This window comes from Neodiprion fabricii, chromosome 3 (genome assembly GCF_021155785.1).
Source record: "Neodiprion fabricii isolate iyNeoFabr1 chromosome 3, iyNeoFabr1.1, whole genome shotgun sequence".
In the NCBI taxonomy this organism is placed as follows: domain Eukaryota; kingdom Metazoa; phylum Arthropoda; class Insecta; order Hymenoptera; family Diprionidae; genus Neodiprion; species Neodiprion fabricii.
In genome coordinates, this window is record NC_060241.1 from 34507959 (window position 1) to 34524716 (window position 16758).

A 16758-nucleotide genomic window follows, 5' to 3' on the forward strand; every position below is an offset into this window, starting at 1 on the left:
CATGTTGACAACAAAAAATGTCAGTTAAAATAATAGTAACAAGTTGTAAAAAAATCTTGTAAAACATTTGTCCATTGAAAATGGAAAGAAAATTGATCAATGGCAGACTGTGTCGCACCTTGAGCCTTCGGGTTCTCTCGGCCACGGTCACGGCCGTTGCCATGGTATCTCTCTCCACCTCCCGGAGTGAACTCCAGTGCTGCATGGATGTTTCTGTCTGTCTACCTAAAGATGAAGAGGGTGGCGGTATGGCATGGGAAGGGGTTGAAGATAAGGTCAAGGTTTCGGAGAACGGACTATCGGGAACATCTAAATCGGTTATAATCTCTTCTGCCATTCTACGAACTAGCTCGGATGTATGGTCTGGCGGAAGGTCTTGATGATTATCTAACGGTTCGTTAGCTAAGTAAGTGCTATAATCAGTCCAACTACCGATACCGCCCGGAAGATCTGCGACTAAACGTTCCGTCTGCGGCGCGCTCGCGGATGTTTGCGAACTCAGGCCATTGGAAAGACCTTGCGGGCCGTTACGATGAGAATTATTATCGTCGTCGTTGTCATCATCTTTGTCATGTGGACCCTTATCACTGGGCTCGTCTTCATTTGTTACTTCTGGCTTCTCAACGATTGCTAAGTTTTCGAACAGAAGACGTTCTGCTTCGTGGTAGTCCCACTTTTCGAACCAAAAACCACTGTCTAATGGTATGAATTTCGACAAAGCTGTCAAGCCCGACTCTTCTTTGGGCAAAATGATTTTCTCATCGTGTTTACTGAGGTCAAGTACTTCGTCATCGATGTAAAATTGCACTTTCTGTTTCGGTGCTGCGTCAGATTCAAGGTGCTGTGTTTCTATGATCGTTTCTTCAGGGGACTCTGGGACCTCCTCCTGGATGTTCTTTTCAATGACAAGTTTTTCTTTCACTTCTTTCAACGGCTTTTGTTCAAATTTAAGCTCTGTGATGATTGCGGAAGAAACTTTTTCTCCTGATTTGTCGATTTCGTCTGCTGATGTTGTAGAAGGTGTCGGTAATCCGGTTGATGGAATTTTAGTAGCAACTTGCTGGAGTTTCTCGGGTTTCGTATGTGCAGATTTTTTATTCTTATCCGTAGGTTCCTCTGGCTTTGAAACTGCTTTTTTGTCCTTCGTTTTTGTCTCAAGTGTTGTCTCGATGCTAGTTTTTACAGTGTCTTTGAGTGGGTCTGATGTTTGACTCTCGAGTTTTGCTTTTGGTAGATGTTTATCTATGTCCAAATTCTTATCTTCTTTAGGTTTCTCCTTTGCCTCACGTACTTTTTGATCGTCTTTTAACACTCCTTCACCTTCAACACTTCGATCACTGAGCTCATTCTTTGCAACGATCGAAATCTTATTATCGGTCTCAACTTTTTCGTGGACAGCGTGCTTCGATTGACCATCGACAGCTTGTTGCTTCAGAGATACATCATACTTTGTTTCCACTGTTTCCGTCCTCTTCGGTACTTGATCATTTTGAGCAGCGGTAATTTCCTCAGACTCTTTACCTTCCTTCGATTTACTTGTCGCCTGTTTCTCTGTTTCGATACTTGATTCCACTGCAATCTTTACTGTTTCTTCAAGCTTGACTTGAGTCTGAACTGGCTTTGAATCTTTCGGTTTGGATTCTGCTGCCACGTCTTTTGGAGGTGTTGCAACATCTTTTTCCACTTTGGTCACAGTCTGGGGTTTCTTCTCTTCTTTAGGCTGTGCCGTTTCAGGTGATTTTGATTCCTTTCGCGTAGTCGACTGTTCTTTGGATTCATCAGATTTCTTAGATGAACTCGGAGCCTCACTTTTGTCCTTATCTACAATTTCTGGCTGCTTTTTCTTATCTTTTTTTTCTTTTTTGTTTTGGAGATTATCTGGTGTTTTAATAGCGCCAGTATCTAGTTCAGATTTCGTCTGAGTGACTTCACTTACTTTCTTCTCCTCAACGATTAATTTCTGGTCTTCTGTCTTAGCTTCCACTTTTGGTTTTACTTCTTCACGTTTAGTTTCCTGTTTGACTTTCTTTTCCTTACTTACTGTAACTGGATCTTTGGGCTTCTCTATCGTAGCTCCTAGGTTTTGCAGTACTACTGCAGCTATGTCCTTCAAGTCTTCAACTTTCGTTGATAATTCAGGAATTAGAGTTTTTGAATCAATTACCGTCTTTTTCTGATCACTTGATTTCGTGGCTGAATTTGTTGTTTTCTGGGTCTCATGCCCTTGTATTTCAGATTTCTCTTTGGACTTTTTAGGTTCAACAGTTGTTTGAATTATTTCTGCTTTTGAATCAACGATGGGAATTGATCCTTCTTTAATTTCGAGATTTTCCTTCAGCTTTGCCTGATCACTGGATTTTGTGGATTTCTTTGATTTGCTCTTCTCCGACGTTGCTGGCGCTTTGCATTTATCCGTCACTTTGGTTTCTCCGCTCAAAGCCGGTGTTTCAGGTTTTTTAACTTCAGCTGGCATAGGCTTTTCTTGTTTCGACGCCATTTCTGCAGTTTTGTCTTTCTCCTCAGGCTGTTCCTTGATTTTTTGTGGCTCAGCCACCTTAGCGGAATTTTTAGATTTTACTTCTTCAGAGATTATATCCTCCTTTGCTTTAGTCTCGGTTTTTTTACTTATATTGCGTGTAACCTGTATTTCTTGCGGATGTGGTTTCATAGGCGTCTGATCTGACTCGTATTTTTGCTTTGACTCCAATTTTTCCTTCAATTTCCGCTGCTGAATAGTCTCAACAGATTCGATCGATATTACTTCCTTCTGCTTTTGATCTATTGTGGTAGTCACTTCTTCAGCTTTCTCAAGAGTAGAGGATACTTCAGATTCTTGCGATTTAGCGTCAGGGAAGGTCTTTGCTTTATCTTTCACCTCAGACTGTTCTTTCGCTTTTTCTTGGTCGCCCAACTTGCGAGCTTTCTTCGATTTTTTGTCTTCTGGAACTTTTTCTTTATTTGTTTTATCTGTTTCCTTTATTTTTTCTGCCTTAGCAAGCACGGAAGATTCCGATAACTTCACCTCAGCACTTGTCTTTCCTTTATTCGTTGGCTCATTTTTTTCGACAGTTTTTTCTTCTTCACTTGGTAGTTTCTTTAACTTTTTATCTTCCTGAGCCTTTTCATCTTTGACCTTAGTTTTATCAACCTTCAGTTTTTCCGTTTTCGCATCCAAAGTGGGTTCCTGCACTCTTGAATCAATTGCGGATGTCACGACATCTTTCGTTTCTAGCTTTTCGTTAGACTTATCCTGGTCACTTGATTTCGATGCTTTTTTAGTTTTTGAGTCTGCAGAAGTTTTTTGTTCTTTCGCCTTTGGTTTCTCTTTCGGTTCTTTTACTTTTGGTTCGTGGGCCTTGACATCACCAGTGGGCTTCGCAATTTCTTCAGTCTCAGTGGATTCAATTGCTTTTGCTTTGTCTACCGCATCTGATTTTTGTTTTGAAACTTCAATCTTCGTTTCAATTTTTTCGACTTTAATTTCACTTGCTGCCCGTGTAATATCAGATTTATGAATGCCTTCCTCTGCCTTTGCTTGAGGAATTGGTTTCTGCTCATTAGGTGCCTGTACTTCATCTGCAGAAACAATTTGGTCTTTCGGTTTAGCCTTATTCTTTCCCTTTGTTTGACCTTTGGTAGCTTTAACTTCCTTCTCAGATGTAGCTTTATCTGGAACATCTTTAGTTTTTGATCTGCTTTCACGCTGCTGCTTGGTAGGTTCTTCTTTTTGATTTGGTTGTTTCGGCTTTGTTTGATCCTTGATTTTAGAGTCCTTCTTATGCTTCACATCAGGTTCTTGTGTCAAAATATCTTTTACCTTAGCACCTGTATCTGGATGACTTCTGTCAACCGTTTTGGCTAGACTTTCTTGTTTAACCTCGACCTTCGTATCACTTCTATCTTGAGATCTTGCATCAGCATTACCTTGTTTACCAAATTCTTGGTCAGTCATTTCATGGGCTTGCAATGGAACATTCCGTTCTCGCCTAGCACTCCTAGAACGTGATCTAGACCTTCTGGAACGCAATTCTTTCTTGTTCAAAAATTCCATGAATCCCTGATCGTCAACTTTAACAATATTTTCAATGGGTTCAACTTCCGGAACTTCTTCCACAAGAATTTGTACATGTGAAACAGGTGGTACAGACTTGTGAACTGGACTGCGTTCGCGTGTAATCACAGCCGACTCAATCGACGTGGATGTTTCAGTAGTTTTAGTCCCAACGATGGCGGCCCACGATTTCGAATCAACTTTCACGGTGTTATCCGAAGAGGAAACTTCTTCTGGTGCAGATGAGAGACTGAAATCTTCAATTTCGTCAGCCCAAAGTGAAGATTGCGGCTCCGTATGCGATCTCGTATCAACTTCTGCCGGTTTGTTTTCTTCGTGCGACATCACCAAGGCCAAAATATCGGGTTCTTTATTTTCTCCCAAGGCTTCAGTGTCACGTACCGTCGGAGCCTCCACAACTTCCACGCTTAGTTTATCTCTACCATGAGGTTTATCTTTGCGCGGGCGTGCGTGCGTCGGTGATTTATTTATTTGTGTCCTAGTTTCTGTTGGTTTTTCCAGAAGTGATTGGTCAGTATCTTTGGTAGATATCGCGGTCTTGATATCAACGTCATTATCCGAAACTGTAGCGATTGCTTGAGATGTCAGAGTAGCTGATTCCTCGGAATGAGTTTGGGAAGAGACTTTTGTCGAGCTTGCCACGATAGAAGCCCACGATTTACCATTAGCATCTTTTGTGATATCAGTCTCGGAAATGGTGAATTCGATAACCGGAGCACTAGTCGTAAGTGAATCGATGGATATTACAGGCTCATCTTTTTCAAGAACCTCGGCCTGTTTGACTTCGACATGTTTGCCCTTCTTCTTATTTTTCTTCGCTGATATAACTGGCGCTGCTGGTTCTTGAGTCTTTTCTTTCTGTTGCTCAACTGTTGCAGTCTTTGATATATCTTCTTGAGTTGTTATTTTCGGCAAGTCAGATATTTCAGGCTGTACAGCTGATATAATTTCGACAGCTGCAACCTTCGGCGTTGCTTCAGACCTGCCCAGCGACTGTTCGGTAGTTTCTACTTTTTGCAAGGTATTTGGGTCAGATTTAGGGCTGTCAGTCACGCTCTTCTTTCCAACGACGGATGCCCATGATTTGGCATTTGGATTTAGTCGATTGTCGAACTTGGCGGGTTCTTCCTTTGAATCAGGCGAGACTGTTTCTTCTGTTTTGAGAACAGACTTTAGTACATTTTCTTGAGTAATGGATTTCTTAGAGACAACGTTCACGTCTTCGGAAACCGATGTGGCAACTTTAGACTTTCCTTCTTTCTTCCCTTTCGTAATTTCCGTGGTATTCACTTCTGGCTCGGAATCAATATGAGCTGCCTGTTTTTTTGTCGGTTTCGTTGATTTTTCTTGCTCTGTAACCATGTCGTGAGTTTTCGGTTCCTTAACGTTCACTGAAATTTCTTGCTTGATTTGCTCACTTTGCTTGACTGATTTTTCTACTACAACAGCTTCTGACTTTTTGTGCTCCTCGACTTTCGTTTGTTTCTTGGGTGACGGTTTGATAGTATGTTTCGATTTTTCCTGGGGTTCTGAAACTTCAGTCTCGTCAAAACCATCGTCGCAAACAGTCATTTCCTCGTCCAGTATAATCGTGTCCATCCACGAATCACGAGACACCAAATGAACGGATTTAGGTTCTTCGACTGGTTTGATCGGAACGATAGTTTGAACCTCCACTTCACTCTGGATTACTTCTTTCGTTTCACTTTCGTCTTTTCCAACTGGAGCTTTCGACTCAACAGCTTCTTTTGGTTTGGATTTATCAGTAACCTTCTCGTCCACAGTTGTCCGCTTGATTTTAATTTCTGCACTTTGTGCTTGTTTTTCACTGGTCTTCGGCTGTACAGCGATCTTTTCTTCAGATTTAATTTTCTGATCGACCTTGACCTTGGATTCCTCCCACTCCTCAAAGCCATCGTCTTCGATTACCACATCTTCGTCCAGGAGGTCCATCCATGAGTCATCAGAGACAAGGTGAATAGATTTACTTCTTTCTTCGGATTTAACTTGACTTGGTTCATCGGGCTTTGGCTTAGCAGGGACATCTGGTTTCTTCTCTTCCTTCTGTCCGAAAATCGTTGGGACTTCCTCCTTTTGTTTATATTGAACTGCAGACACTGATTCATTCTTTAGCTTTTCCTCGCTAACGACAGTTGCTTTTTTAGTACTCGTTTTCGGTTCAACTTTAACTGTTAAGTCCGGAGACTTTTTGGACTCATCTTCTGATTTGACAGCTTCTGGTTTTTTCGATGTATTAGTTTTTTCCTGAGTTTTTTCTTTGATCTCTATGGCGTGCTCCTTTTTATCCTTGACGACTGTTGCCGTTTCGATATTCGGCTTCGGTGTAATTTTATCTGCAGGTTTGGATGGTTCTTTTGCCTTCTCCTCTGGCTTCTGCATATCAACAGCCTTCTTTTTTGTCTCTTCTGTCGGCTGTTTCAAGCACACAGTGAGTGACAGATCTTGTCGCGAATTTTCGTGCTCAAATGTCGGCTGACTTCCAAGTTTTTCCTCGGTCACAATAGGTGTACTAACAGCAGTTTCTGATTTAATAATAACTTCCTCTTTCGTCACAGTTATTGTAGTAGGTATCGGAATGTCCTTGGTAGCCGGTGGTTTCTTCGGTTTGACCTCGGACTTCGAAGCAGGTTGTTTCTTATCTTGAGATTTCTTACTCTTCTGATCTACACTTAGCTTTTCTTCGGTGTTAACCTCGACTTCCACTTTTGTCTTTGTATCCGTTGCGACCACTTCAATATCTTGAATCGTATCCTTTACTTTAAGTGCTTCGTGACTTTGAATTTTCTTCTTGGGCGCCTCGTTAGATTCCTGGTCTTTAGGAACTGGACCCTGTTCAACATTAACGGCCTGTGGTGTTGGAATAAACGTAGATTGAGTTGGTAACTCATTTTCCATTGCTTCTTTCGTAGGTTCTTTTTTATCGGTCATTTTACCATCTTTGGGCTGCTTACTAATTTTGTTAGATTTTGGTTGATCTTTTGTGACAATTCGTATATTACTTTGTGGATGGGGGTCTTCTGGCTGAACTTTTCCTTGTATTTCTTGAGGTTCGATTTCCTTTCCACCAATCTTACATACAGCTTCAGTTTTCTGTACCACCGTCGATTGCTTCGTTTCTGGTTTCTTTTCACTGGCTTCAGTTTTCTGTATCACCGTCAACTGCTCCGTTTCTGGTTTCTTTTCACTGACTGCAGTTTTATGTTTATTTACTTCTATTGGTTTAATTTCATCCTGTGATTTTTTGTCCGCTGAAATTTGTTCCATTTTAATGGTCTCTTCAATTTTGACTGATTTCACATGTTTCTCTTCTTCCTTACTTGGTTCAGAATCTTTCTTAATGATGGCAGTATCCTGCTTAGCATCAGTTTGGACTTTGATTTTGGAATCAGGCATCTTTTCTGCCGTAGAAACAATTTTATTTTTCTGGTCTCTCGCATCTATTTGCTCTACTGGTTTTTGAGCATTTTCTTCAATTGGCTTTTCTATAGGCTTAGCCGTTGGATTGGTCTTCTTCGAAGCTTCTTTCTCTTCCACTTTTCCTTTAACATCAACTTGCTTGCTGCTTGTAGAGATAAGTAGCTCACCTTCACTGGCATGTTCTTCCTTAGTCGTTTTTACAATATGTACGGTAGCTACTTGAGACTCATGTACCGTGGAACGTTCAGACTTTGTTACTTTTGTATCTTGCAACACGTTTGTGGGTTTGTCGTTATCGGATTTTGCTTTCTGCTTTGGAACTGGCAAGTCAATGATTGTTTTCGATGTTGTTTGCTCATCTATTTCATGTTGAGTAGTTTTAGAATACTCTTTCGGAGCTGGTTTATTCACCTCAGAAACATCGTACTTCGATTGCAAATCGGCCTGAGTGTCCGTAGAAGGTTTGATCTCTGCTTCTTCTGCACTTGTTGCACTTATCAGTTCTCGCCGCGTTTTATTCTCGACCCATCTAGACTCAATATCGTAAAAGTTCGTTTCCAAATATTTGGGAGCTTCATTGGAAAGTGCAAGCAGCCTTAGCTCTTCCTCTGACTCCTGTTGGGCCGGAAGGGAGGCATTCTTTGGATCACGCATCTTCGATTCTTGGATTATTTTTTCAATATCTGATGGACTAAGTTTTTCAGGAGCAGCTGGTAAGACTTGTTTTTCTATCGTTTTGACGACAGTGTAGTGCTGATGGAATTGTCTCTCTGCATCCGCATAGTGGTGATAGTCTATCCAGTATGGTTTAATAATTTCTGCTGAATTCTTGAGATTTTCAGTAGGACTGCTAATGTCGATTGGTTCTTCCTCAGGTAATACTTCTTGAAGTTTCATTTCACTGTTCTCCTCATGTTTAATTTTTTCAGGTTTATTAGATGCCATTGGTTGCAATGTGAGCTTCTCCTGGGGCTTATTTGCGTCACTTACCTTGACAACAGGTTTGGTAGTTTCATCAAATATCACGGTCTGTTCAGAATCAATTGCCTTAACTACTTTGGTGTTGCTAACGCTGGTAGAATCGAAGCTTTCTTTTACAATTTGTTGCGATTCTTTTTGAATAAACTCTTCAGGTAGGGTGGGGCGCTTCTTAGTCTTCTTTTTTAAATTGTTCTCAATACTCTTCATGAACAATTGATCTTCCTCGGTTAAAACTACATCCGAATGCTGCGAAATTTCTTTCTTGTCGGTAATGATTTTGTTAGATTCACCTACAGCACTTGGAACCTGGGAAACTTCATCTGAAGCTAAGAGATAACTTCTACTCCTGTCCTTAACGCTACCAAACAAAGGAGCCTCTTCCTGCAACGAAACGATAGCAGAATACGCGGAAAGACTTTGGACATCCGACTGCGAATCCGTAACAGTTTCACCTATCGACTGAGCTACTTGATCTATTGGCGCGGAATCGACGTCTCCGACCCTAGCATAAGTTGTCGTTAACGTAGCCTCAACATTTTCCGGTCGCAAAGATATTAATTCCGTTTCTTTTGTACCTACTGTAACCGGAAGTGGAACGTTTTCTAAAATTTCAACGGACTTGACAGACTTAATAGCGGGAGGTTTTATTTCCTCTGATCCAGCAGTTGTGGTTGTTACGGTGGTAACTGTTTTCTCAATGATGAGAGCTTTTCCAGTCTGGATTTTCTCTCTAGGACCTTCGTCAATTACTAGCATTGTATCGGTCTTCAAATGAGAAAGGACACCCTCAGAATCGGCTTCATCTTTTGGTTTTAACGCAGCATCGCTCACAGGCCGAACTGGCTCTGTTATTTTAGCCTCCTCCGTAGGTTCAGACAATTTTTCTGTCTTAGATTTCCATTGTTCTTTGGATTTAGCTTTCTCATCTAGCTTACTTGTGGACTTAGTACTCGGATTTTCTACTTCTGATGATTTTTTAACCTCTGATTTTTGGCTATTTCCAGGTTTCTCGTTCAGCTTTGTCTGTATTTCAGTACCAGCACCCGATTTCTCTGGTATGTTCTCCTGTTCAGGCTTATCCTGATGTCCGCTCGGTTTTATCGATGTCGTAATTTCGGCCCGTTTAGTTTCAAACTGCACATCCTCTTTTACAGAGGTGGACACAGATGTACTGTGGGATTCCGATACAACCGTCACTTTTTCCACAGATACAGATTTGTCCTTACAATCAACTGGCTTGTTGGTTGTTGCGCTTGTAGTCTCAACAACTGTAGAAACAACTTGTGTGGCAGGTTTAGTTTCTTCAATTTTAGTCGTCTCTTTCTTAGACTCGCCCGTTTGTTCGCTATGTTTTCTTTTGTTCTTGTCAGCAAGTACAGTCGCGGGAGAGCTGTGTTGTTTCTTAGGTTCAGCATCTATGTTGGATAAAACTTCAACTTTGACATCAATTTTTTTCTCAGATTTATCAACAGCACTAATAGTTTGTTCAAATGAAACCTTGTTAACAAGTTGCTTGGGTGTTTCGCAAATCTCGGGAGATTGCGGCTTATTTTCAATTTTAGTTGTTGCGTCGGAAGTTTTCTCAGCAGTGACGATTACTTGTTCCTCACCTTTCACTTCCGTTACAGATTTATTTTGTTTGTTAGATTTAGATTTGCTCTTTGTCGACGTTTGTTCTTCGATTTTAGTCTCTTTAGGAGTAGCCTGCTCTACAGGGGCAGATTTAACTTTGGACGACTGTGGTTCAGCAAGCCTTTCCTCAATTTCCGCGACACCTGCTTTTTTAATTTCAACCGTGACCTTCGAGGTGGATTTTTCCAAGATCTTTTCATCTTCTGTGACGACGATTTGTTTCTCAGAGATTTGTTCATTCTTAGAAAATATCTCCTTTGTGGGTTCGATTTTAACCTCGGTAGAAACTTCAAGTTGAGTTTCGGATTTGATGGGCGAGTCAGTTTTTGGAGCTTCAATTACAGGGGTTGTTGAAGTAATTGGTTTTTCTGGTACAATTTCAACTTTTTGCGCAAACTTTCCTATGGAAGGTTCGTTCTTCAAAGTAGATTTTACGTCTTTGTCTTTGGGAGCCTTTTGCTTATTCGACTTCGGTTTGCCCTTTGATGAGGTACGTTCCTCTGGTGAAGATTCAACGATGGGAGATGGCGGTGCGTCAGATTTTTCTTTTTCGGAAGTAATTACTTCTTCACGTATGAAACCAGAAGAAATTCCTACCGAAGATTCCACTGTTTGTTTAGCTATGACTGTTTTCGATGCGGTCGTGATTTGAACGTCCGTCACTTCTTGGGTCTGGTGTTGATCTCCCTTTGTTGGGACGATTTCACCTTCAGGATTAACTTGGTCCTTAACAGGTTTTTCATCTTTTGGTTTTGCACCATCATTTGAATCAGTTTTACTCTTTGCATCAGCTACATGCTCCACAGCTTTGCCTTTTGTTTCAAATGGAGTTCGTTGCTCAGACTGCTCCTTTTTAGGAGGAACTTTTTCCGTTTTAGGAGCAATCTTTTCCTTTTCTGGTATAATCTGTTTCTTATCAGGAATAAGCTTTTCTTTTTGAGGAATAACTGTTTCTTTTTTAGGAGCAACCGTTTCCTTTTCTGAAATAACCTGTTTCTTTTCAGAAACAACTTTTTCCTGTTGAAGAGCAATTGTTTCCTTTTTAGGAGCAAGCTTTTCCTTTTCAGGAACAGCATGTTTCTTTTCAGGTGTAACATTTTCCTGTTGAGGAGCAGCCTGTTTCTTTTCAGGAACAACTTTCTCTTTTCGTGGAGCAGTTGTTTCTTTGTCAGGATTAACCTGTTCCTTTTTAGGAATAATCTTTTCCTTTTGAGGAGCAGCTTCTTCCTTTGTAGGAAGAACTTGTTCCTTTTCAGAAGTAACTTTTCCCTTCCCCGAAACAACGGCTTCCATTATAGGAGCAATTTTGTCTTTTTCAGCAGTAACTTTTACCTTTTCAGGTACGTCTTTTTCAGCAACAATCTTATCCTGTTTTGGCTCAAGTTGAACACTGGTAACAGTTTTTACCGTCGTTTCGACCACGTTCTTTGTAATAATCTCTTCTTTCGGAATGACTTCGACTTTGGAAATAGATTGTTCTTTAGACCTTGTTGGTTGCTCAGGACAAATTTGCTTTGTGGTCTTGCCTTTGGTTTTGGTGGGAGTTTGATCTTTGATCTCCTGCTTTGACTTCAAATTAGTTGCTGTCTTTGGCGTATCATTTTCTTTAGAGTCAGCTTTTTCTATAGGCTTGGTTTTCTTATCGAGGATACTTTTGTCTTCAAACTTAGGCTCGTCCTTCAACACAATAGGACTTATGGGCTTCGAATCGTCTTTCGAGTCGTTTTGATCTGAACGAACTTTTTCTGTTTTAGTGGATATCGTGTCTACAACAGTGATTGTTTCTTGGGAACTTATTTGAGAGACAGTTTTGTTCTTGCCAGCAATTGGGGTAAGTTGTTCCATGAGCTTGGTTTTCTTGCCAGCATCTGACGAGAGCTCAGCAGGATCCTCTGGTTTCGAAGGTATTTGCTTGAGTGGTTCAACTTTTGTCTCAACAGCCAGTGAAGGTGTCAAGGTTTTCATTACTTCTATTTTAGACTCAGATGTGCCGATGATTCCCACAGGAGAGATGTCAGTATCCTTAATGACACTTTGGTCTTTTTGGATAGATTTAGTTTCGATGAGAGTTTGTTCCTTAGGCTTATCTTCTTGAACAACTTTTCCTTTTTCTGACTCAATTTTTTCTGTTGAAGTGATCTCTTGGGTGAGACTTACTGTAGTTATCGGAACTGATTCCTTTGGTTTGCCGTCCGTCTTCGGCTTATTTTCCTTGTGACTAGATTGTCGAGTAACTTTGATCTTAGTTTTTGTGTCAATTTGAACACCAGTTTCGCCAGGAGTTTGATGTTCTTCTAAAAGGGGCTGAGAAGTACTGACGGTTTTTGCCTTGCCTTCAGTTTCATTGATTGGCACAATTTCTCCTTTGAAAACAGTTTTATCTGTTGGCTGCTGCTCCATCTTAACCTGATTTGCAGCAGTCATTACCTCTAGATCGTTTTTACCTGCTAAAACTGTTTGTTCCTTGGAAATAAATGTGGTCTTCAGAGTTTCTTGGGTATGAATCGTTGTCGTGAATGTTTCTGCTGAAGTAGAAACTTCCTCTTGTTTACCCTGTTTCTGAGATATCATTTCTTTTCCAGGTCCTTCCGGCTTCTTTTGAATGATTTGTTCCTTGGGCTGTACTTCCTTCTTAGATTTTGCTTCAGCCTTAGATTTGCTTTTATTCGACACCTGTTTCTCCTCTTTCGTTACATCTGTTGATTTTTGTGTCCCTTCAATCGTAGGAGATTTGCTTTTTTCTTTTGGTACGATTGGTTCACTCGCAGGTGTGTCTACCTTAGATTGGGCTTCAACTTTAGCAGTTTTCTTTGACTGAGCTTGTTTCTGAGATTTCTTACTCTTAGATTGGACTGTCTCCTTGGAAGTCACTTGAGTTTCAAGTTTCTTCACTTCCTCGGGCTTGGGCTCGATAGAAGGAGTAGTTTTTGGCTGCTCAGATTTTGCTTCACCCTTCATCGAAACATCCTGTTTGATAGCAGTCTCAACTGAGAGAACTTTTTCCGCATCTGACTGAGCTTTTTGCGGGGAAACAGTTTGCTTTTCGGACTTTGATTTCGTCTTAGTTGATATTTGTTCCTTAGTTTTTTCCTGGCCTTTGCTGGGAGTTGTTCCCTTCGCGTCGACTTCAACTTGACAACATACAAGCTGTTCTTTTGGTTTGATCTCCTTTTTGGGAGTATCTTGTTTTTCTGGCTTATTTTTGGACTTGGAAGATGCCTGATCTTTCGATTTGGACTCCTCTTTCTTAGTAGCCTGTTTTGTAGTAGAAGTTTTTACAGTCGTTGATACTTGTTCCGCAGATTTAGCTTCTTTTGGCAAATTAATGTGTTTCTCAGATTTCGTTTTCTCCTTCGAATGAGCTTGATTTTTCAAAACGTCATCAGTGACAGATGAGAGAGACAATGACGCCGATTCTTTATGCTTGATCGTTTCCTTATTGGAAATTTGTTTATCTAGTTTGCTCTCATCTTTCGTGGCAACTTTTCCCTGAACATTCGTTTCGTTTTTATTTTTCTTTTTGTCTATTACCTTGGTATCATCCCCTGCAATTTTGTCTTCTTCGGGCTGCTCTTTCTTAGCAATGACTACATCTTGCGTAATGATTTCCTTAGCAGTATTGACTTTATCCGTTGGTGCGACATTGTCCTTATTTTTCTTAGCATCCTTATTAGATTTGGATTTACCACCTTTCTTATCTCTATTTTCTGAAATAACCTGTGCCTCGGATTTTTCCGGCAGCTGAGTTTCTTGCTTTACCTTAGTTTGTTCTTTAGGCTTTGGTTCATTTCTAGGCTTGGATTTCTCCTTTGATTCTGTACCGTTCACAGGCTTCTTTGCCTCTTTGACTTTTTCTTCATTTGTTGGTCTATGAATATTCTGCGTTGCAGAGTCGTTATCAATCTTGACCTCTTCAGTGAGGATAATGTTCTCTTTCGGTTTATTTGAACCCTTGGATTTCTCCTTCCCTGTTTTCGGCTTATGTTTATTCATATCTTCGATTTCTTTGAGCGCCTTTTCAATCTCATCGTCTTGAGACTTCTCTATCTTCTTCTTTTTTGGTTTGCGTTTCTTTGCTTGCTGCGCATCGTTGGCACTCTGCTCAACGACGGCACTTGGGCTCTGCCTTTGAATATTATCAACGTTTTTCTTCAGCTCGGTTAGTTCTTTCATCACCGTTACAGTAGTTGTACTTCCGCTCGATTGTCTCGGAGGAGTATTTCTCTCAGTTCGCCGATTGGATTTCCATCCCTTTCTATCATCCTCACGTTGGGGTCTGTCTTCCTGATACTGTTTTTTCTTTATCTCTTTCTTCTTCATAACGTCCCACTCATTATCTTTCTTCACTTGCGAGAACTGGGTCTTTTCCAAATTGCCCGTCTGCTGAGGTTTAGCATATTGTGGAGGGGAAGATTCTTTTGGCGATAAGGATCTGCGTGGCTGTTGCTCACTACCACTTTTTTCCCTAGGAGGCGTCGTGGCTTTCGGACTAAGTCCTTGCGATAATATTTGTGCATAAGAGAAGGATTGTCCACGAGAATCAGCAGCAGGTAAAGAACCTTCTCTCTGTTCGTGTCGTAAAGTCATTTCACTGGTAGAAATAACTGAACTAGTTTGCGTAACAGCTTGTTCTTTGTGCTCGATGTGGTCGACGTGCTCGCTTATTTGTTCGGCTGGTTCAGTTAATACTGGCACATTATTTTGAGGGATATTTTGATTGAAAGAGAAATCATCCGGCACATGTTGTTGCTCCATCTCAATTACATTACTAGAAGGTGTTTGCTGTACAATTGTTTGCTGATGTTGATGATACAATTCTGCAGTCGTCGGCAAGTAAGATCCCTGCGTAACGTAATGCTCGCTTGTGTAACCGACCATGTGACTTTCGTAAGGATTCAATGGAATCGCGTCCAACTGTTGGACCTGCTGCGAGTCCGGTGCGTAGACGTAAGAAGTTACCGGATAGGCACCAAGTTGTGAGTTTATGTAACCGACGAGTTCCGGCATAGGATGAATGTAGTCGTAAATCTCTGCGGGAGGTCTATTGATAGTTTCGTAGTGCTTATTTTCGATTACGTTGTAACCTTCCACCGGTTCGTCGGCCCAATTTGTCGTCTCTTTGGTGTAACGGGTTATCTGTTCTCTGCTTATTTCCTCAACATTTTTTGAACCGTCCAACTGACCTATGTTTTGATACGAGTCTGTAACAACGTTGGGAGCTTGAGGGCCAGCGGGAATATTATGAGCTTCGATTGGTAGCTTGCCTTCTTCCATTGTGTGAGTGGGTTGAGCCACAGACTCTTCAACGTGGCTGACTACCATTTCCGCGCTCTGACTTAGATTGACAAGATCTTCTCGAGGCGCATGATGACGAGTTTCCTTCGAAAGTTGCACCATGTCTCGAGAGTCAGACGCTGCTTCGGAAGACGCGCGAAGTTCGGCCTGCATTCTTCCTCTGAGAATGTCCGCGTAAGACGTTGAACCCGGAATCCATATCGGACTTGGAGAACGTCCCCTGATTTCACGCGGCGCAAGAGTGTTAGACTGACGCGTTTGAGGCTCCTCGGACACCTCGCGGACATTATGAACGTAGTGCTGTGTCTCTACATGTATCGAAGGTACTTCCTTGACCTCCTTCGCCGCTTGGGGCTCTCTGGAGTCCTTCTCCTTTCGTTTGAACGCTTCCTTCCGAGTCGGAGAACGCCCGCGTCTCGATGGACGTTCGACGTTTCTTTGCATCGACGAATTTCCGGTCGACCTTTCGGTGGCGCTAACTTTACTCGCCGATATCGTTCGGCTTTGTTTCTCTCGTTTATACTCGACGGCTGTTACCTGCTGTGTCGATACTTGTTCGACCGCAGCTGGTTCGGGTTGCTGTTGATACTGAACGGGCTGAACGGGCACTTGTGGCTCCGAGATACTAACGGTTTCTACAACGGTTTGCCTAGCCGGCGTCGGATGCAGAACGTGCACTAGCACCTGAGGAGGAGGCTCATCGCGTTGGGCCCTCTGAGGACTACCGCCTCTAGAATTTGGACTCATGCGGCCCGCAGCGATATCTGCGTAAGAAATGAGCCCGGGTTGGCGGGGATTCGCATCACCCCCGAAAATATAGTAAGGGTCCACTGCATGAATCTGATCCACCAGAATTCTCGAGCGTTGCCTCCAACCGTCCATCTGTGTCTGCAAGGCCTGTTACCATTGCAACAGCCAAAGAATATGGTATTGTCAATTGATATTTATACCAGAGTGATAATATGGTTTTTAGTTCTTACTTATTTTTCATTTTCTTAAAATCATTTATTGTATTTTGCGTTTCCAATACATATAATATTATATATCGTTACGCTTTAAGCGTTTCTCATAAAAATTACAAAACATACTAAGGCACATGATTCAGAAACTGGACTTGATACACGTTGTTCAATCGGTAAATCGGTAAATCGGTTAAATCGACAAATCCTAATAAATAGCATAATATCTAAAGGTACGAAATACGAAGGCTGCGTATCTTGTAATTATCAACTATTCCACTCATTCATAACAGTTTTATACACGACGAGATTTTATGCCATTTAATGTAAAATAACGAGACTTTACAACAATAACAAGAACAACGACGAGGCCAAAAAAGA

General features: G+C 41.4%; 1 protein-coding gene across 5 annotated transcripts in view; it reads right to left on the minus strand.

Annotated features, from left to right (window-relative positions):
• LOC124179261 (nesprin-1) overlaps positions 1–16758 on the minus strand; it is a 136964-nt gene that overhangs the window by 31600 nt on the left and 88606 nt on the right. For all 5 annotated transcript variants that reach the window (XM_046563496.1, XM_046563499.1, XM_046563500.1 and 2 more), the window contains one exon: positions 119–16315. In XM_046563496.1, the coding sequence (XP_046419452.1) occupies positions 119–16315 (16197 nt within the window). The remainder of the gene's footprint in view (positions 1–118; positions 16316–16758) is intronic.